General features: G+C 41.8%; 1 protein-coding gene across 1 annotated transcript in view; it reads left to right on the forward strand.

Annotated features, from left to right (window-relative positions):
- ZNF618 (zinc finger protein 618) overlaps window positions 1-16,120 on the forward strand; it is a 152,879-nt gene extending 136,759 nt beyond the window's left edge. The window contains exons 12-15 of the mRNA XM_082263918.1: window positions 9,081-9,158; window positions 9,916-10,023; window positions 11,298-11,408; window positions 14,412-16,120. Coding sequence (XP_082120044.1) covers window positions 9,081-9,158; window positions 9,916-10,023; window positions 11,298-11,408; window positions 14,412-15,958 — 1,844 coding nt within the window. The 3' untranslated portion in view covers window positions 15,959-16,120. The remainder of the gene's footprint in view (window positions 1-9,080; window positions 9,159-9,915; window positions 10,024-11,297; window positions 11,409-14,411) is intronic.
- Window positions 16,121-21,831: the final 5,711 nt, after the last annotated feature.

Consider the following 21,831-nt stretch of genomic DNA (forward strand, 5'->3'; position numbering starts at 1 on the left):
AAAGAATCTAGGAATTTTGTGTTTGAGGGATCTTACTCTTGAAAGCAGTGGCTCCATGGGCAGACCGACCGCATCATCCCCCCCCCCCCCCTGGGACCACACCATGTCGCACACCACCCCCCCCAGCGAGACAGGAGAGGACAGGACAGGCAGAACCCCCCTCTCCGCTCACTCACTGACTCTGCCAGGATGCAGCAGCGGCTTTGGCTTCTTCCCCCGTCTTCTGCGTCTCCTCCCTCCTCCTCCATGCCCAATGGCATGGCTTCTCCTTTCAGCCAGTCAGCAAACGGGTCTCAAAACCCGCTTGCTGATTGGCCAGGAGGAGGATCTGTGTGACAATAGCGAATGACAACTGGGTGGGCTCGGGGAGCACTGCTCTGCGCTCCAAGCCCACCCTTTTTTTTAGCCTGTGAGAGCCTCTAGCTCTAATCACATGGTTAAAAAAAAAAAAAAAAGCCCTATTGAACTCCATGCGTCCGGCGACCCGCATGTAGATTAGGGGGCCGGACGCATGGATAGGGGGGGGCGGCGCCACTGCTTGGAAGTCCATTTAGAACTCTGAGCACATTATACAGACAAGCAGCGGCAGCAGGAATACACAGGTTGACGTGCCCCCCCTACCTCTGCATTTCTGCTGCCGCTGTTTGTTTGTGAAGACTGCTCACAGCTGTGACAAACTGAAGTTATGAAGCAGCCATCTCCCTTCTAGCTGGTTACGAATCAACTGTGGCAGGAAGGGAGGCAGGTCAGACCTCATAATTAGGGTTAGAAAGCACCTAACAACATGGGATAAAGTATTACTTGTAGTTTGTCCCATAGAGCAGTGATCCCCAACCCCCGGGCCGCGGACCGGTACCGGTCCGTGGATCATATGGTACCGGTCCGCCCAAAGAACATTACATTATTTCCATTTTAGAAAAAAAAAATGTTTTCAGAAAAGGGTGGACCCAGGGCACAGAGCAGTGTGCCCTGAGCCCACCCATTTGTGTGACAATAACAATAGACCCGTTTCCTGATTGGCCGAAAGGCGAACCCATGCCATTGGCCAAGGAGGAGGAGAAGGGAGGACTCAAGGAGATGCGGGGAGACTGAGGAGAAGCCGCCGCTGCAAATCAGGTAAGTGCACTGGTCACTGTGCATTGATTGGGGGCACACTGGTCACTGTGCATTGATTGGGGGCACGCTGTGGCACTCTGCATTGATTGGGGGCACGCTGTGGCACTCTGCATTGATTGGGGGCACGCTGTGGCACTCTGCATTGACTCCCCCCCCTCAGCAGGCCACGGAAAAATTATCAAACGTTGACCGGTCCGCAGCGATAAAAAGGTTGGGGAGCACTGCCATAGAGGACAGAACTGTAAAAAAAATGATAATGATAAATCTTCTTTAAGACTTGGGATAAATACAGGGAGGACCTCCTACACTTCAGTCTTTTGTCCAGGCTCAGCTAAGTTGCACCTGTCCTCTAATATCCGCAGTGTTATGATCCTGGAACACACCTGCTGGTGTTGCTGGAACACCACCTTTCTGCCATTTTGCTGACATATTACAGTAAGAATGTTCTCACATCTATCTGTTAGGTAGAAACCTTGCCTTGGAAACTAGAATGTGACAAGCTTGTGGGAAGTATACTTCCACTGCCCTCCTGGTGATTCTGCATAGAAATATATGTACTTATTCTGCAGAGGATTACACAATGCTCAAATTAGTCTAACCTGACTGAATTATTATAGTATGTACTGGATAATATTAAACTTGTGTTAAATACAAAACCAAAAATGTACTAGCAGATTTACTTTCAATGATTTTTATTGAAATTTTTACAATTCAACAAAGGAAAGGGAGAAATTGTACATAGCATACACATTGTTCCAAGCAGTGAAATACAACAACTTCAACAGGTACAAGGAGCAATAAACTGTAACAAGCGAGATTGCAATGTATAAACATGGGTTCATCATATGGAGAATAGGACGTGTCAATAGCCAACCCACAAGGGTCATACACATGTCAAGGAAGAGCAGGCTTAGTACTAGCAGATTTAAATGCACTAACAAATTGAACACCTGCTAAGACTTGATAAGCAGTTACAGCAAACATTTTTTTTTCTTTTTGGGATAAAGGTTTACATCAGTAAATAAAAGCATTGTAAGCACTCCTGACATTAGTAATTGTTTTGTCTAATCCCTGTATCTTAGGGGTGCTTAATAAGTGGTCCGCAGAGCCCTCTGATGTGGCCCACCACCTCATGTTCTAGGATAAAGGATCAGCAAGCCCAGATCGCGGATTGCCAACCTGTCATCCCAGAGCATTAATGTGGATGGAGCTGGCACTGGAGGAAGCAAGTGGCTGCGGAGGAAGCAAGTGGCTGCGGAGGGAGCAGAGCCACATAAGCCGATGCTTCTTCTCTAGCGCCGTCTCCTTTCCCAGGCGGATTGCCTGAGACAGGAACCTAGCGATGCCTGCAGAAATTGAAAGGTCCATTAGTTTTGCAATGGGCATATTATTTATTAAATAACATGGGCATGTTAGCTCTTTAAAAAAAAAAAAAAGTGTAAGGGTTGCTTTCACACTGATCCGCAGGGGCAGCGCAGTGCACCTCTGGCTTTCCTGCGCATTAGCTGTATTGAGCGATAGGCTTCTTTTGTATCCTGCAGGTTTGGTGAGCTTTAATAAAGCCCACCAAACCAAATGCACCACACTTGCAAGATATAGTAAATGTCTATGGCAAAGTATTCTGGTCGCCGGTCCTCAGGAGGGATGTGTTGGAGCTGGAGAGAGTCCAGAGAAGGGCAGCTAAACTAATTAGGGGATTGGAGGACCTTAATTATGAAGAGCGTCTGCAATCGCTTGATTTATTCTCCCTGGAGAAGAGACGCCTGAGAGGGGACATGATAGCAATTTATAAATACCTCAATGGTGATCTCAGCATAGAAAAAAAGCTATTCAGTCGAAAGGATTGCATGAGGACTCGAGGGCATACAATGCGATTAGAGGAGAAGTGTTTTAACCTCAGGCAACGCAGGGGGTTCTTTACTGTTAGGGCTACAAGATTGTGGAATTCTCTACCACAAGAGGTGGTTTCTGCGGGAAGTATGGCTACTTTCAAAAGACTCTTGAATGTACATCTCAAGGATCAGAACATTCAGAGGTATGAGAGATGATTACAGCCACACACACCTACACAGGTTGAACTGGATGGACTATTGTCTTTATTCAACCTCAACAACTATGTAACTATGTAAGTGCAGCTTACACGCAAGAAAATCGCAGGTGCACTGCGCTGCACCCGTGGTACGGGTAAACTGCAGCACATCAGTGTGGAAGCAGCCTTAGGCCCCTTTCACACAATTGTTCTAATCGGGCCCACCTGTCTGTTTTTCAGGCAGTCCCGATTGGAGTTAAACTCTATGGAGTGGTGGATGTAAAAAAATGTCCGTTTACACCAGCCTTCCGCCAATTGGATCTGCTAAAAAAAAAAAAAAAAAATTAAAGAAGATCTGTTCCCTTACGTCTGGGTGGATCGGAAGGCCCATAAAGCAGAGAAGGCTGTGTCTGTGTTTGCTCTGCATATGCAAAGAAGACACGGACCTGTCATCCACCCTTCCACTCTCCTTAGCAGGGGACCAGCGGACAGATCCTTCACTGAGTAAATGGATTCTACCCCATGCGAAAGGGGCCTTAAAGGGGGTTCAGGACAGTAAGGGATCATTTAAATTTCCGTTGTGGCCAGCGGCCGGTTACCAAATCATGTACGTGTCCCTCACTCTTTAAAGGGTTGAGCACCCTTCTGTAACTGATACATCTGCAGGGGAGAAAAAGGTGAAAAAAAAACTTACTGGCTGGATTGCGATATGACAATAAAGGAAAGAAAGCTTTAAAAAGGAAAACAAACGCAGCCATCACATCTAAGTATTGGCAAGCTGCAATATAATAAATGTTTACTCTTGGGGTTTAATATCCCACTAAATGCTTTCTGGCATTGCGTTTTAAGTTCCTTTCTAATGAATGCGCGTGATTTGGCCTTTGAGGATATCTCAGCTGTCCTCCAGGTCTTATCTGTCATCCTTCGATTGGTATCTCTCCACTGGTTCTATCTAATTAACCAAAATAACCGTCAACTGCTGACTGTTTACGGTGACTCCCTGGAAATTGCAGATAGTATCAGCACGCAAGGTAACGGCAGACAGCCAAAGAATACTGCACCACTTAATTTCTTGCTAACCCTACAGTAAGCACCTCATTCCTCCTGCCAGATCTGCTCTCCCTCTGGCTTTAGTTGGCAAAGGAATTAGTAATAAATCTTTGCAGCATCAACTGTTTTACTAATAATAGTATTGTGAAATCTTTTTTTTTTTTAAATCTCTTTATTAATTTCCAACATAGAAACAACACCTGGTGACCCAGAACACGCAGGTGATGGCCGTACTGGCCAAACCGTGTTCTCCAAGAACAGCATCCCAAACAGTACGGGGAGAAAACAAAAAATATATAGAAAAAATGACATCACCATATTGTAGGTGTATTTTGGCTCATGTTAAATTAAGGATTACAACAAACAGAGCAGTCATACTGGGTCCCCTAAATATCAAGATGAAATCAAGGAGTAAAATGCACATGATCTTTCCCATTCCCTAACCTGGCTCCAAAACAAAATGTAAAGACTATGCAGTAGTGTCATCTTCCAGCCACTTGTTCCAGATTTTGTTGAACTTCCAGTAACAACCCCTATTTGTAGTGTAGCACTGCCCCCTAGGGAGCTGCTGAGATTGGATTACCCATATGGGATTGGATTACCCATATTGGATTACCCATTGGGTTACCCATAGCAACAGTCTGTAAAACGTATCACTTTATCGCTTGGCTCAGACAACACTCCAGGGGATTTGGCTTTTGTGTTTTATTTTAGAACTTGGATGGGAGAAGGGATGAGTGGGGTACTCCAACTTGAACTATGCACAATTTCTGAGGACAACTGATTGTAGTGTGTGCGGCGAAGCCGCTGCTTCATCTTGCCATTGAAGTGAAGTAGAAGATATGTTCCTGAATGAATTCCTCTTCAGGGTCCTAACTTGGCACCCCCTTTCTCACTTCCCGTGCATGCTAGCCCCTTGTCCACTGACTCTACACTGGAGTGGTCCCCTTCCTGGGCAGATACCTGGCAAGCTTCCCGGTACTCACGGACACTGTTTTTCCCTGGGTTGCTCTGCCTTCAGCTCCACTTGGACCCCCTGGCTCAGCATCACATCTTGGTCCACTAGGCTGACTGCCTGTGACCACCTTCTTTGCTGACAGGAGGAGAGACAGACGTCACCCTCCTCCTGGGACCTGGCTTCCCGCCCAAAAGACCCCCTGTCACATGTGCCCATGGCTTTTATAACGTATCCCAGGATGCACCACTGTTGTACCAACCCACTGGGATAGTCATAAAAGCCTGTGTGTTACTGGCTGGGTTTCCTCCACTGTCCAAAAGGCTCCCCTATTGGATACAGTGGGGACACTCCTTCAGACCAGATAAATCACACATGGACACATGCAACAGGCAAAACTAACAATCAGGCTCCCCTGATAATCAGGCAGATCAAACGATGCTTTTACCTAGCACCTATCTAGGAGGGTGCTAGAGTAGTTTTTGGGGTTGCACCGATACCTGTAGTTTTTGGGGTTGCACCGATACCAGTATCGGTATTGCAAATGTACCAATACCCAAAACCAATACCTTATGGATTTTTTTTTTCAGCTGTCAGTGGAATTTCCGCGCTAACAGCTGAAATGTGAAGAAAAGTATGCCGGCAATTATAGGCTGTTAAGGAACGGAGCCGCCACGTCCTTAACAACTAATGACATTTCAGCCACCCCCCACAAGGTGACACCATTAGGTAGCACTGTGTTAGGTTTGGAGAGGGGGGGGGGGGGAGCCGTACTGATGCTCATAGACCAGCCGTACACTAACAGGCAGTGGAGAACTACAACTCCCACCATGCAGTGTGGGCCTCACGCTGTGAAGGAGCTTCCTAGTTATTGAGCAAGCGGGCGGGTGGCCCCTCCTCGGAGCTCAGTCATTGCAGGCTATGACTGCTGTAGCGGGGCTATGAAAATGAGCCCAAAGTGTGGTGCGGAGTGAGGGCCATTGGCTGAGAGCTCATGACCGGTAGCCAGTCAGGAGACCTTTATTGGTCATTCCCCTTCAACAGAAGCTGGCTGAATGGCCGGCTTCTTTTGGACCGACTTCAGTACACACGGGCCAATTGTTGGCCAGTTTCTATTGAACCAGTCGATGCTGCCTGACATTCGGTCTGTGTGCGACAACCATTTTCTTTTTTTTTTTTTGTTTTAGAAACAGTGGGACAGAGTAAAACTTCTGTCTGTGACCTCAATGAGGTGACTTTCCATTGCTTCCTGTCCTGGTGAAGCTTGTAGACAAAATGGGGTTGTCACCAGAACAGAAAGGTATGGACAGCAATATAAATGTCAGAAGTTCTAACCCTTTCTCAAGTTTTTTTGTATGTGTCCATGTTAGACAGATTTGCCGTCACTTCCTGATAAGGCATTGAAAGATTAACCCTGAAGTTTTAAAAAAAAATAAAAAGTTTTGGTGAGAGTTGAACTGTTCGATTAAACTCTTGGTAGACAGGTGTGAATAGTTCATCAGTATTAACCCAAATGTTTGTATGATTTATGGGGAATTGCAGACCTATTGCAATCACATTTTACAACAATATTAGGACTTCTCAGCCCTGTAACCTTGAACAAACTGTGTATACAGCATACCTAAAACAAGCATTATAGCCAGTAACAATATACTGACCCATCCGCTCATTTGAGAGGAAGCAGTTGTTAAGCACAGAACATTAACATATGGTTATTATCAGAAATGGAAGCGAGGTTTCATGGTACTAGGTGCCTTCTGTAAGTTATGTCCAAATCAGAGTTTTTTGCATTGGAAACCAAGATATTTTTTTTTTAAAGAATAAGTGCAGTTTTGACAAACCATAGTCCTATTCATGCAAATCAAGCAAGGTTTCAGTGAGCTCTCCTGTGTTCCTTAGCTTTCTGGCAGGGCACAGTTCCTAGTTTATAATGGTACCCATAGACCTCTTCAAACACAGGAAGAAAAGCATTAAAAAAAAAAAAAATCTCTATAGAGATTCCTATCTCTATAGGATGAGAGAGCAAGCATTTTATAAGTATTCCCTGGATGTATTTTATAAAAAGGAAGATTGGTCATGTCCTGGATGTCCTTTATGAAGAAGATTGGTCAAAGCAGTTGAAACAATGGGGTTGATTTACTAAAACTGGAGAGTGCAAAATTCGGTGCAGCTCTGCATAGAAACCAATCAGCTTCCAGATAGTTTCTTTTTTTGTCGAATTTAAATTGAACAAGCTGAAAGTGATATTTAATTTAATTTCTTTTTAAAATAACAAACATGTCATACTTACTTGCTTTGTGCAGTGGTTTTGCACAAAGCAGCCCGATCCTACTCTTCTTGGGTCCCTCCGGTACTTCTGGCCCCTCCCTTCTGCCATGTGTCCCCAGAGCAAGTGGCTTTCAATGGGGTTACCCAAGCAGGTTTGCTCCCGTGCTGCAGTAAAAACCTTCAGTCTTTACAAACACTCAAAGTTCGAAGCTGGTTGGTTGGTTACCATGCACAGCTGCACAAGATTTTGCACTCTACAGTTTTAGTAAATCAACCCCTCTAGTTCAGTGATTCAAAATAATGCACTTTGGGGGGTTGAATTCTCTCATATAGAGTGCAACTTTAGGGGTACAGTGTTGGCCAAAACTACAGAAGGAAAAAAAAAAAAAAAAAAAGGGGCATGCGGATTTCATATTGTAGAATTAGCCAATGGCATGGCCAGGCAGTGGAGAATTCTGTGGTGCATCATCAACAAGAGGAAGAGGTCTCTATTCCAATATATAGAGCTTTAGTTATATCTAATTTAGAATACTGTATCTAGTTTTGGAGGCTTTACAAAAAATGGATATTAGTGAGGTCCAGAGATGGCCACCAAAAATGGTGAATAAAATGAATTAGGTGAGGCAGGAGGAACTTAAATACCCTATCACCAACTTAATAGCAGGTAAAACACTGAAAGATCAAGTACTTTAAATGCCTACTTGCATTGTGTTTTTCCATAATAGATCTTTATCCACTTTTATTGTGTCTTTGAACTTGCTAGAAAATGTGACAACTCCAGGGGTGAGTGAATTCCCTAGCAGAGCCCTCCATCCTTGCATGTCATTTCCTCTACGTTTTTGTTCTAGCCCAGCTCCCTTGCCCCTTCCTTCAGCTCTGTATTAATGAGGCTGAGGGGGGAGGAACGAAGGGGAATATTATAGAGTGTCACTTGAGTCTTCACCACATCTCTAAAGATTTGGGTCGTCTACACATCCAAAATGGCACCCAGCAGCAATCTCTGGACTTTTGGATACCTACACAAAGGAGGCTATTACTGACCAATATCATTGATAAAATATGCTAATTTCACACAAAACCTTGGAACAGACTTCCAGCAGAAGTAGAGAGTCAATCCATAGTAAGTAAATATAAATTTGTAAGGAGAATCAAATCTGTTGCTTTTTTCTTTAGCCGTCCAAGAGACAGAATATCGAGAATAATTTTTAAAATATACAGTCTATATAGCGTACATATATTTTGCAGAGTTTCAGGCATTTGAGTGATGCTATATTGCAGTGATGGCAAACCTTGGCACCCCAGATGTTTTGGAACTACATATCCCATGATGCTCAACTGCTCAACTATACTGCAGAGTGCATAAGCATCATGGGAAATTTAGTTCCAAAACATCTGGGGTGCCAAGGTTTGCCATCACTGCTATATTGCATCATATGGATATTTGTATGTAGATAGTCTATTACAATCTTTGTCCTTCTTTCACGTCTCCAGAAGGCTCCAGAATGTCATGGACATCCTGTGGTCTTCAGAGAAACAAGGGTGTTTCAAGGGGCTTTCCCACGGTGTTTAAACAATAAATAGCTGTAAGTCCTCTGTGATACATTGATAAAGCCGATTGGATTGTGAGAACTCTTTTTGAAACCCCAAATTGTTTTCTCACAGAGCCGTACACATGTGGGGCTTGCGGGATTCAGTTCCAGTTTTACAACAACCTCCTGGAGCACATGCAGTCACATGCCGGTGAGAAGAACTCCCGATTCACTGTCGTTTTACTTGTCAATAAAGATTTTTTTGTGTATAGGTTTGTTTTATGGTGGTTACAACTGGTTTTGTGTATGGCTCCAAAATACCTTAGGGCACCTGCATGTGGGCATCTGTGCTCAGTCTGTCTTCTGTTACATTTAAACAAATATTAAAACAAATGAAATGGAAGCATGGAAAAGAGTACAAGAGATTTGTTGCCTTTTAGCAACATTCTGTATGGCTGGCAGACAAAGGCCAATATTGGGAAATAACAAAGATGGGTATATACAAGCTTTGATGTCCCCTGCCCAACATATGAGTGGAGGGACCCATGAAGACTAGAGTTCGTTGCTTGCATTCTATGCACTGAATTGTTTCCTTTCCATTTAAATTAAATATGTTGTAAAACAAAATCACTTTGAGATCGATTTAATGTGATAGTTGCCATTCTCATGCTCCCCGGCTGTATGTAGTTCCATCTGTGACGCTGAACCTGCTTTGTTCTTGTTTCATTGAGATGATGAGTGATCAGTCCACCTGGCTTAGAGTGGTAGAGTAGAACTTGGCTTGAAAATGCTTGTGGAAGAAATGGTCGTTTGACCTCTAACACTTATTAACCAAAAATGTCTGTAGAGGAAGATCCAATCTCTGGTCTTTTCTGCCAGGATTTTTGCCTGATGCTCATGACAATATAGACATTGCCCAAAGTCTGTATCACTTATGGATTCCAACTCTCTTGTTTCTTCTTTCTCAGCTGACGAAAACAGTATCACAACCAACCAGTCCAGGTCACTGCCGCCAGCAGAGGAAAATTGGAAGACTCAACCCCAAAGAAACAGCGCAAACAACAGTATTTCTCAAGGTGCCTTAATGACCAGACTTATGGCATACCTTGCCATGGATTGCCATGCAAGGGGAATATGCTAGCTTTTTTATAACTTTATAATATAATATACATTCACATTTGTGGGAGCATACACTGAAGTGAGCACGGTAATGTGTACTATCTGCACACCAGGCTCACTGTGCAGAGTAGCCAGAGATCTCAATAAATTTTCTTTTTCTTAGTTTGGGAGGTTGGAAATATATATATTTTTATATTTTTTAATTAATAATTTTACCCTGAGCTTAATAAATGAAAGAAAAATTATTAAGATGTTTTATTTAGATATCTGAAGGTAAGTATAAAGCCATTTTTTTAGTTTGGAGATAGTAGATTTTTTTTTCTCTTTTTTGTTTTGGGGAGATTTTCCTTCACTTCCTGTCATGGAGACATAACAAGAAGTGAAAGGAAATTTTTCTAGCGTAAGGGAAATTCTTTTAAACAGCTGTCCTCAGAACATATTTTTTCAGCTGGCCAATTTTCCAAGTTATTCTTGTTCTGGTGACAATTGACCATTTTAAACTTCCCTTAGGCTGGTAATAGACAACTCAAATACCTGAAGGAGGTGAATTTCGAGTGGGAAGCCCAGTAGGTATCACCCGACTCAACAGGTCGATTTAAAAATTGGGTGGAAAAATTATTTGCTGAGCAGTGAGTGCATCCTGTTTGGCAGTGCCACTGTATTTAGGCAGCTGTGGGTGCTGTGGCTGCTAATGAAAATAGCCAGCAGTGGAGATTCCCTCCCCTCCAAACTGCTTAGTATGAATAGGGGATGAATTGTGTGTGGCTAGCTTAATTTTCAGTTCCGGAGACAATGGTCATCAGAAGAAACAGGGTAAGCAGGGATACAGCAATAAAAACCTAATAGGGATTTTAACTTTTATTCAATGTATCTAAAATGAAAACATAATTGTTTCCCTAAGTCCCGGTTCACACTACCGCGACTTGTCAGCCGACTGGTCAGCCTGACAAGTCGCGGTCCATTCTGTGCTACAGGAACCGTTCTAATAGGAGCGACTCAAGTCGCTCTGACTTAGAAAATAGTTCCTGTACTACTTCGGGGCGACATCGGAGCGACTTGCATTGATTTCTGTTATCTGAAGTCCATGCAAGTCGCGGTGCACTCGACTTCACAGGTCGCCCCCGAAGTCGGATCGCCATAGTGTGAACCGACACTTGGATACACCTAAACAGCTCTACTGATAAAAACGATGGCAAGTTTATTTATTTATTTTTTATTGTGTTTTTTGTAGTTCTTGAGGAACAGGGGGAGGCAGTTCTCTCAAAGACTATAATCTGTGATGTGCTAAGCTCAGCCTGCCTGCCCACCACCATGCAGGGAAATACAGACAAAAGGAATCAAAGTAAGTAGAAAACATGACATTTGCTAAAAGATTTCCCTTTATCATTTAGGCCTCATGCACACAGGGCATTAAGCACTGATGCATGAGTCCTCAGCGTGTAGCTGCAGCTGGAGGGCATAGGTGCACCATCCAGCCCTGCTGCCAGCAGCCTGTCAAACTATATAAGAGTCTGACAGCTCTTGCAGTTGGATGGGGCAGGGCGGTGCACCTAGTGCTATGCAGGTTTAGGGAAGTATGTGCCCTGGGATGAATGCCTGAAATACAGGCAGTCTGCGTTCTAGCAATTCATCCCTAAACGAAAGTACCGCTAAATGTACTGCTCAGCCCCGTCCAGCCACGGCAGCTGTTAGACTCTCATAGAGTTTGACAGGCTGGCGGCAGTGGGGCTAGACAGTGCTCCAATGTCCTCCAGCCCAGTGTTTCTCAACTCCGGTCCTCAGGGCACACTAACAGGCCAGGTTTGCAGGAAGACTGAAATACATCCCAGGTGATATCATTTGCTGCTCAGTGATTGCAGTATTCTAGTCTACATCTCCCCAAGGTAATACCTAAAATCTGGCCCGTTAGTGTGCCCTGAGGACTGGAGTTGAGAAACACTGCTCCAGCCTAAGCTAAACACTCAAAGCCCATACATCAGGGCTAAATGCCCAATATGCATTAGGTTTTACATGTTAAAAGGTTTAAGGGGTTACCTGTGGGATATATACTACATACTGTTTTTCTGATAATGTTCTGTACTTGTTCTGAACTGTACAGTACTGTGGCTTACCATATACCTGGTATTTTGTATCCCTATATCTTATGCCCTGTCTGTTCGCAACGTCTTGAAATAAATAACTAAAAATAAAAAGTTAAGGGGGTTACTGAAAAAACATGTTGGCAGCACCTTTACTAATATGAAATATGATCAGGAAACAGAAGTAAACCAAAAGGAGAGCTAAGTTGAAATCCTAAATCCTGCACAAAGCTGACCCCTTAACTTTTACCTCTCAATAAGTTTAAGGATACTACTGGATACGTTTGTAGGCCCCTCTCCTTTAAGGTTGAGCAACTCTGGATAAAATGGAAAAATAAACCTTGAGATACTTAGAAGAGTGTATGTACAAAACATTTTTTAAGGTGGTACAATTAACATAAAATCTGGTAAAAATATCAAATATTATTATAGTATACAAATGTTAAAAACAACAATTTCATAAAAACCATCACAGAATATTTATGCGGCAGTAAAGTATGTGAAGTAACCTCAGCTTGACATGTTTCACCAATCACTGGCTTCCTCGGGAGACTTTTTAAAGTACTGCACGAAATGCCACCTGGGTGCTCAGAGGTATTTGATGAATCAACACACAAAATGAAAATAGATCATACACCAATAGGATCACCCATGGGGATATCAGTGAGCCATAGGAGGGATTTCCCCGTATGGCTGCTTCAGGAAATCCAGTCTCTGCCTAATATAGAGGAATTAATATACCTGCAATGAGGCTCTGATTGGTGGACATCCCTGGCGTGCAAATAACTTTATAGACTATGAACTGGATTTCCTGAAGACGCCAAACGGCGAAATGCATTGATGTCCGCCTGCCTACACTTCCTTACTAACCAGTGGTGTCACTTCCAGCGACTCTGTGGAATGCACTCCGGCTGGCTTCTCATTTAGAGAGGGGTGAGCCCATTACATGGTGGGGGAAAGGGGATGCAATTGATATGCGATCTCTAAGCTGGTGCTGGTCAGGGCACATTCTACGGATTGGAGCAATCAGGACACCCATCCAGGTGTCCTGATTGCTGATAAGGCTGTATGGTCCCTGGGACCTGGGGCTTCTGGTGAGCAGATTTGAGTCTTATCACGAGGTGGAGCACTTAAATAAAAAAAAAGAAGGCACAGTGTGGGTGACCGCATTTATTGAGCACATTTATTCCACTTAAGAAGACTTCTTTGTACAGTATATGGACTGTGAATGCTTCACCTTTACTATTTCTGCTGGTTATATAGCAATTGTGTATTATTGTGTTCACACTATTGGCACATTTGTATGTTATTTTCCACTATATCTACATTAGCCATTACTTAACAGTGCCTGCTTTATATGTATTATTTTTGTTTTTAGTGTTTTTCACTTAAAGGGGCAGCAGTTAAGGGAACTCACTATATGGATGAGGCACCCTTCATGGATTATTTCATTGTATCCCTCCTATGGTTCACTGATATCCCGTGGCTGATCCTACTGTTGTACGATCTTCTTTCTTTTATTTGTATTGATTCATCAAATACCTATAAGCACCCTGGTGGCATTTCATGCAGTACTTGAAAGCCAGAAGCTAGTAATTGGTAAAACATGTCGAGCTGAAGTTACTGCATATACGGTATATTATGGCTGCATGGATAATCTGTGATGTTTTTCCTTTTTTTTTTGTCTTTATGAAATTGTTGTTTTTAACATTTGCATTCTATAATTAAATTTGATATTTTTACAAGATTTTGTTATGTTAATTGTGGCACCTAAAAAATCTAGTGTTTTTTTTGTACATACACTCTTCTGAATATATCTGGTGGGATATGGTGCCGTTGATCCTCAGACATCTGTTAATTTATTATATTGCCCTTGAGATACCTATTTTACCAGATCCCTGCTTCAGTTTCTTATTTTGGAATTACTGCTGTGCACCAGTCCATCCCCTTTGTTATCTGTTGCTCTGAAAGTCCCTGCTTTTCAGTACCAAGACTTTTCTTACAGCCACCAATTAAATGTAAACTCGACTTTGGCGATATAGGAAGCTGCAAGGTTTTTGGGACATAGAAATCTAGTAAATCTGCGAGGTGCTCTTTGGATTCTGATCAAATTAAGTGATTAAACAAAACAGATTAATATAAAAGAGTGAACTTTCTGAATTAGCATATACTTGCATTGTTTGTTAGATAGCATTAGTAGCTCACTGATTTGGTGAAAAGAAAATGTATTTTTGTAATATGTTTGTTTTTTGTCGATTCACCTGCAGAACCACCACCGCCACCACCACCAACAACGCCTCCTGTTACTACGCCTGCTGCACCCATCAATAATTCGCTCCCTGAAAAGGAGCGCCAGCATATTGCTGAGCGGCTTCTAAGAGTAATGTGTGCTGACCTTGGAGCCTTGAGCGTTCTCAACGGAAAAGACTTCTTCAAGCTGGCACAAACACTCGTTGACACTGGAGCTCGCTACGGAACATTTTCTGTAAATGAAATCATGGGAAATATGAACAGCCTTGCCATGAAACATTTACCACGAATGTACAACCAAGTAAAAGTAAAAGTGACCTGTGCTCTTGGGGGGAACATCTGCTTAGGGATTGGGGTTACTTGCCACTCACAGAGCATTGGTCCCGACTCTTGCTATGTGCTCACTGCATATCAAGCAGAAGGACATCAGATAAAACGTTATGTCTTGGGAATTAAAGACATAGACAGTAAAGACAGTGGGGAGTTTATCCACCAGTGGGTACAAAATGTACTCTCCGAGTTTGTCATGTCAGAAATCAGGACTGTTTATGTCACAGATTGCAAAGTAAATTCTTCGGCTTTCTCCAAGGTTGGGACTTGCCTACGTTGCTCTGCGTGTTCTTTAAACTCTGTGGTACAAAGTGTGTTGAACAAACGCACTTTGCAGGCCCGTAATATGCACGAGGTCATAGAGCTTTTGAATGTCACAGAAGAGCTGGCTGGGGCTGCTGGTATAGTCAGAGAGACATTTGGCTCCCTTGAAGAAAGTTCCCCCCCTCCTTGTTGGAATTCTGTGACGGACTCTCTTTTGCTCGTTCATGAACGGTATGAGCAGATCTGTGAATTTTACAGCCGAGCAAAAAAGTTGAACATTATCCAAAACCTGAACAAGCATCTACTGAGCAATTTAGCCGCCATACTTGCCCCTGTGAAACAAGCTGTCATTGCCCTTAGCAATGAGCGTAAGCCCACCCTACAGCTTGTACTGCCTACCTATGTTAGGTTGGAGAAGCTCTTTACCTCTAAAGCAAACGACGCAGGGGTCATCAGCAAACTGTGCCACCTCTTTCTCGAAGCTTTGAAAGAGAACTTCAAGGTTGAGTCTGCACACAAAGTTGCCATGATTCTGGACCCTCAACAGAAACTGCGGCCTGTGCCTCCATACCAACACGAGGAAATCATTACTAAAGTCTGTGAATTAATTAATGAGGTCAGGGATGGAGTAGAAGAGCCAGAGTTTGTGCTTCCTCCTAAAAAAGCTAGACAATCTTCAGAGTCAACCAAAGTTCAGGATGATGACCGAATGGGGAAGAATGAAGTCTATGACTATTTGCAGGAGCCTCTTTTTCAAGTGACCCCTGACCTTTTCCATTTTTGGTCATCTGTAACCCAAAAACACACAAGACTTTCCAAGCTCGCTTTCTGGTTGTTGGCAGTTCCAGCTGTTGGGGCACGAAGCGAGTGTGTAAATATGTGTGAACAGACCATGCTTATTAAAAGACGGAGACTTCTTAGCCCAGAAGACATAAATAAAGTCATGTTTCTTAAATCTAATATGCTTTAAAAACATATTATTGGGATAAAAAAAAACTTATGTTAAACAAAACACTGTTCCAAAATATAAAAAATGGATGACTAAGGAACTCGCGTTAAAACACTGTGGACCTCAAAAAATGGAAACGCTAGGAACCAAGTGCTTTTTTTTTTTTTTTTTTTTAATATATATATATATATATATATATATATATATATATATATATATATACTATAAAGAGACAGAACAAGGAATGTTTTTGGACATTTGGCAAGGAGGCAAAGCAATGGTGACTTTTCTAAAAGCTACAGGCAGCTGACTTCCAAAGTCACTTGAAAATAATTTCTACACAAATGACTTTTTCACTACATCCAATGAGTATTTATTTCAGGTTATTAGCAGGACCCTAACTAGCTTGGTAAGACATCATACAAAAAACATAAACACATTTTATTGGGGGGAAAAATGTTTAGGGGAGGCAGGTTTGTTGGCTCAAGTTAATGGTTTAGGATTTAAATACAGTGTTTTATCTGCAGTTATTTTTTTACATTTATCTCTGATCCCATGTTTTGTTGTTTGAAGACTCTTTTAGGAACTACACTTAGTATAAAGTCTGATGGAAAACGATTCTACTTTTTTTATTTTTTATAATAGATGGTTCATTCTGTAGACTACTGTATGTTAACTCAACTGTCCTAACTCATCTTATTGGTTTGGTGTTAAAAATGTGTTTTTTTTCTGAAGCACATAAATGTTTTTGTTGTTGCTAATTTATGAATGGAAAAAGATTGCAACCATTGAGAAATACAGGCAGTGACCACGAATGTACACGCAGCTTCTGGCACAATATGATGTCCTTCATCGTATCTGTAGCACGACTGGTTTTGCAGCACAGTGAGCCATGCACACTTAAGTGGGGGCTTGGCGTCCTCTGGTTTTTGTTGGTTAATGTCACTTACTGAGTTTGTGACAGGCCTTTTTTTATTCTTTTTTATTTTTTTTGTAAGGTTGTAACAATTGATTTATAATACAGTCTGCTTGAGAGGTTTGTTTTTGTAGTAGAATCCAATTTTTTTTGTTGATTTTAAGTTCCAGTTACTTATAATGGCTCGTTTCCACTGAGCTTTCTGGTACGGTTCGGTTCGGTACGGTACGCTATTTATGCCGTTTCCATTATGAATGGTACCCTAATTCTGAACCGTACCGTACCACTTTTTGGTACCCTTTCGTTGGGGTACCAAGCACATTAGTACCGTACCAACAGGGTGGAGCTACACTCTGCAGAACTTTGATTGGTTGACAGAGAATCGTCTATCACAGCTTTCCTGCTACACCACGCCTATCATGAAAGGGTACTATTGGCAGTGGAAACGCAATGTGTACCGTTCCGAACCGTACCGTACTGAACCGAACCATACCGTACCACTCAGTGGAAACGAGGCATAAGATTACCTTGTCTATGAATATATTTTCATATATACACATCTTGGAGGTGCTGATAACAGAAGCTAATTATACATTTTTGTCCCCAAAATTACTTTAATGCTAAAAAGGGATTTTGACATGCTTAATTTCACAATTTTTCACTCCTAGAGCATTTCGACCAATACACATTATTAAAATGTGTCTTTTGTCTAAGTAATTGTGGACCATACCTTCCACATACTTGCTTTTCTAAATTGAAATATTTGAACAGATGGACAGTAAAAGACAAGCAATGTTGAGCCCTACTAAGGAAGAAGAGCCTACATATTTATTGTACAAACATGGCTACCCCCATGTACATATCTATTTTTAAATTAAAGGTCGAAGCAAATTTTGATTTAAATATTAGGACGTTGTCATTTTCATAAGATTATATAATGGTCACATTCACATATATTTCTTTAAATAAGAAATTTAGAAGACTTTATGTTATGCTTTTCAAAATAATCACCTTTTTATAGAACATTTGGCAGCCATTTTGTGACAGAGCCAATGTTCATAAGTATGTATTCGCTTCAAGGAGCGACTGCTTTATTACAACTTAAGTCCAGAAGGAACCCAGTGAAGTCATTGGCTGTTAGCGAAGTGATAGCTGTTAAGTCTTGAAGTTTGGTTTAAACCACAATCAGTGGCCTGTACTGGTTGGACAAGCGGTTCTTTAGCCAATAAATTTGGGGCAAAGTGTGCAGTTGCTGGAGTGTTATAGGTCTTTGGCCTAGCTTGATAAACTTCTGTATTTTGCAGTTCTTTGAGATCTCTCTCCCTGAATTTAAATGAGCTATTTTTAAATAAGGCAGGCTCTATGATACCGATCTATTTTATGTGTCCTCCATAATGTTTGTTTTTACCACCCAAGGTCATTTTCGAGCTGTTTTGAACCAAATTTCTTTATCTGACAAACATAGTTTTGTATTGGAACCAAAGCTTCTTTAAGATATGTATAACCAAAGGGCATGGCATTTTTCTTATGAGGATATGACGATGAGCAGAATTAGGCTTTTTGTAGAGCATCCTTTTTGATCTTTTCCTTCTGTTTTATTATTTGATATCGTTTCTCCAGAAAAAAAAAAACACTGTTAAAACTGATATTTACCTCATTTTTAATGGTTGTTATGTAAGATTTATTACATACGCACTGTTTTAGCAAACATTTTTTAGGCCGTAGTATTTTATGTGTGAATTCAGCCTGTTGGTTTGCTAAAGCCTAGTACCTCGTGAATCTAAAGGTAACTTTCTTGTATGTTAGACAGGCATGGTCTCTACGATGTCCCCAGTTTGTGATACTGGTGAACTATATAGAGGTTCTGGCACACATGGCCAGCCTATGTCTGTGTTAATTGTTGGATTCTTTTACTCTGTTTTATTGCCCTTTAGCCCTGTTTTATGACCTGTTTCTGGCGTTAAAAGTAATGTGTTTTGCCCATGCTGGGCAAAGCAAAAGGGTCATTTTCACACACCTCTCAGCATCTCATATTCACATTTCTTTGCTCTCTTGCCAACCCAGAAGCAGGAGAGACAACCCTGCGGTACGAGTTGGTGAAGTCGTAGCTTACAGGGCTACGATGATCGTTGCAGTGCTGTTACATGGACTGATCACATGTAAGTCACATACTCTTCCGTAATTGGGTAATTTATTTTTCCTTCCCAGCTGCTGTACAAAGAGCAGAATAGGGAGCTACAAGGAGGGCAAGTGCTGCTGAGGAAAGGGGAGGGTGATTAAAGCATATCTCCTTTATTAAACCATATATATATATATATATATACAGTATATATATATATATATATATATATATCTTTTTTTTTTTTTTTTGGCGGGGGGGGGGGGTTAAAAACTCAGGTTTTAATTGCTAATCTGTGTCCAAATTAGAGAGATTTCTCTTCACTTCCTGCCCTAATTCTAAATGGCATTGTTAACAGAAGTAAAGGGAACTTTTCTCAGAGAAAACCTTCACAGCATTTGGAAATTTTTTTTTTTTTTATTTAGGCAAAGTTGCTAAGTGTTAACGCTCCCATCAGGCTTTTATTTTAGTGTCTGTTTTGGAGAGATGTTATCCCATTTTGCCCTGTTGGTAGGTCTTACTGAGTAGAGGACTCTTTCCAATGTGGGACCGACCATAGAACAACCACACGAAAAAAAAAAAAATAATTGGCTTAAGATTTAAAGTCACATTTTTGGTGTCTTTTTAAAAAAAAAAATCATATAGGTATCAAGCAGTAACAGGAAATGTGAAGAAATAAACAAAACTTAGATGTAGATTATTGGTTTTATTAACTTTATTGGTTTAATTCTTTTTAATGAACTGCTTTTGAAATTTAAAAAATGGCAACCTATAACCGCATTATACAGTCAAACGGCTTCCTTTTGGAACCAAGTAGACAGCCATGCATAAGTGTTTTTGCATGGCTGTCTACGTGGCATACCTATACTGTCCACGTGACATGCACCTGCCAAGACTTCATGCATCAATGGACAGGGGTTTTAATAGACGGGACAGCCAAAGTATGCAGTTTTGTAGGCCTGCCTGCAGCAGCATGGGTGTGTGGACAAGCAGGCGGCTTGTAGGCTTCTTACAAATGGCCGCTTGGTAGCAGGGTAAAAATCAGTCTGACAGTGGAAATTTACATTTGCAGAACCATGTTTTGGCTTTCTTAAAGACAAATATAGCATAAGTTTGTGTTTTAAATTTAAAAAGAATTCAGCATCCAGACAAATCTAGGAGCCAGAAGGTGTTATGAGCCAGACAACACTTCTTCCATCACCGTTAATTAGAAAAACTTAAACATTATGCACTATCTATTCATCTTTAACGACATTGGCCGCGCTACCTGGATTTCGGTCAGCCCATCTTAAGGGCGATTTAAAGTGGGGAAACGTAAATGTTGAGGCTGAAATGTTGCCTCCCAAATTTCTTTGCCTATCTGCTGTTTAAGATTGGTCTAACACTGCTGAAGTTGTTTGGATTCTACCTCTGCAATACAAATACATTTTGGAAACCAGGCGAAATAGGTCAGGCTCCTAGGCATGATTGCAACATGCTGGAGGAAGCAGAAAAGTGCCTGTTAATGCTGTAGCCTTAGTTCTACATAAGCTCCTATATTGCAGGTCCCATATAGCAGCTGATTGGTGTAGGAGAGCAGGTTGGTTCTATTATTTAAATTGGGCCCTAAAACAAAGGGATTTGCCACTTTAGGCCGGCAGAAGAAACCTTTTCTCAAATAATTTTACAGGACAGCTATTTGAGAGATGATTGGCTCTGCCTTCAACAAAAAACAGAAAGTCATTAAAAAGCCCCTGCCTACCTCTCATCCTCAGTGGTTTTGTGTTTTTAACCGTCACGTTTTTTGTTTCCCTTGGCACTCATAGTTGTGGTTGGCATGTCCTCCTCATGTGGCAAGGTCCTACTATGCCAGTCTTCCTGCTTTAGTTGCTCATCTGAGGGTTCTTCCTCCCTGAAGAGGACCTTGCCACTCGACTGGTGCAGGCAACTCTGGCAGCCTAATGCTTTTGGCCTTTTACGTTTAATTCAGTGATAGCACTGGTGGTCGACGGTTCTCCTTGTGGGGGGGGGGTCTCCCCCCACATTTTCACAGCAGGACCTAGATGGCACTAGCTCTGTTTTGGCCCCAGATAGAGGCTGCAGGAGTGGAGGACATACTACTGTGTTCCTAGGATGCATGCAGGGCCAAAACAGTAAGAAAAGAAGCTGCCTGGACAGGCTAGATTTGGTTCTACCTCTACACTCAGAGCTGTACTTCACAGGGTAAGCCTATACCAAGTACCTTGTAATTATTGGTTACTGGGCTTTGAGCAAGCCTAAATTTTGTTTTTAGGTGGTTCAGCCTATTAAGAATGTGGAGGTTGTAAGATTAGGCTTTCTGATTCATATAGCAAGTTTTTGAATGAGAAATGTATCATGCTTATAGTTCCTTGTTTGAGAAACTGCTGTCATTAAACTGATGTGCTTGGATTTTACGCTTTCAATTGTTGTTTTGATTGCCTTGCCTTGCGTTGTAATGGTGGACTCACTTTTGGTGGCGGCAGGTTGTAGTGTCATGGCTGATTGATTACCCTTTGTCCATCCATTGATTCCTAGCAAACAAGCAATTCTTGTTTTGGCCAGAGGCATGCCTTGCCATTTTCCTGTGTGCATCACAAATGTTTTATAAACAAACACATCTATTCCAGCATGGTAAGCCCCTTTAGTTGCTTTCACTTACACTAGAGTCCTAGGGTTTGTGGGATATGTAGTTTCTTCACAGGTGTCCGTTTTTAGCCTACATAGAGCAGTCATGCATTACCTGTCATGCATTAACCTCCCTTTGTCATTTGTTGGTATTAACAGCCTATAGTTGATTTACTAAAGGTAAATATACTGTGCACTACAAATGCTCCTGGAAGTGCAGTTGCTCTAGATCTG

The sequence above is a fragment of the Pelophylax lessonae genome (assembly GCF_965119305.1).
Source record: "Pelophylax lessonae genome assembly, chromosome: 7".
Taxonomy (NCBI): Eukaryota; Metazoa; Chordata; class Amphibia; order Anura; family Ranidae; genus Pelophylax; species Pelophylax lessonae.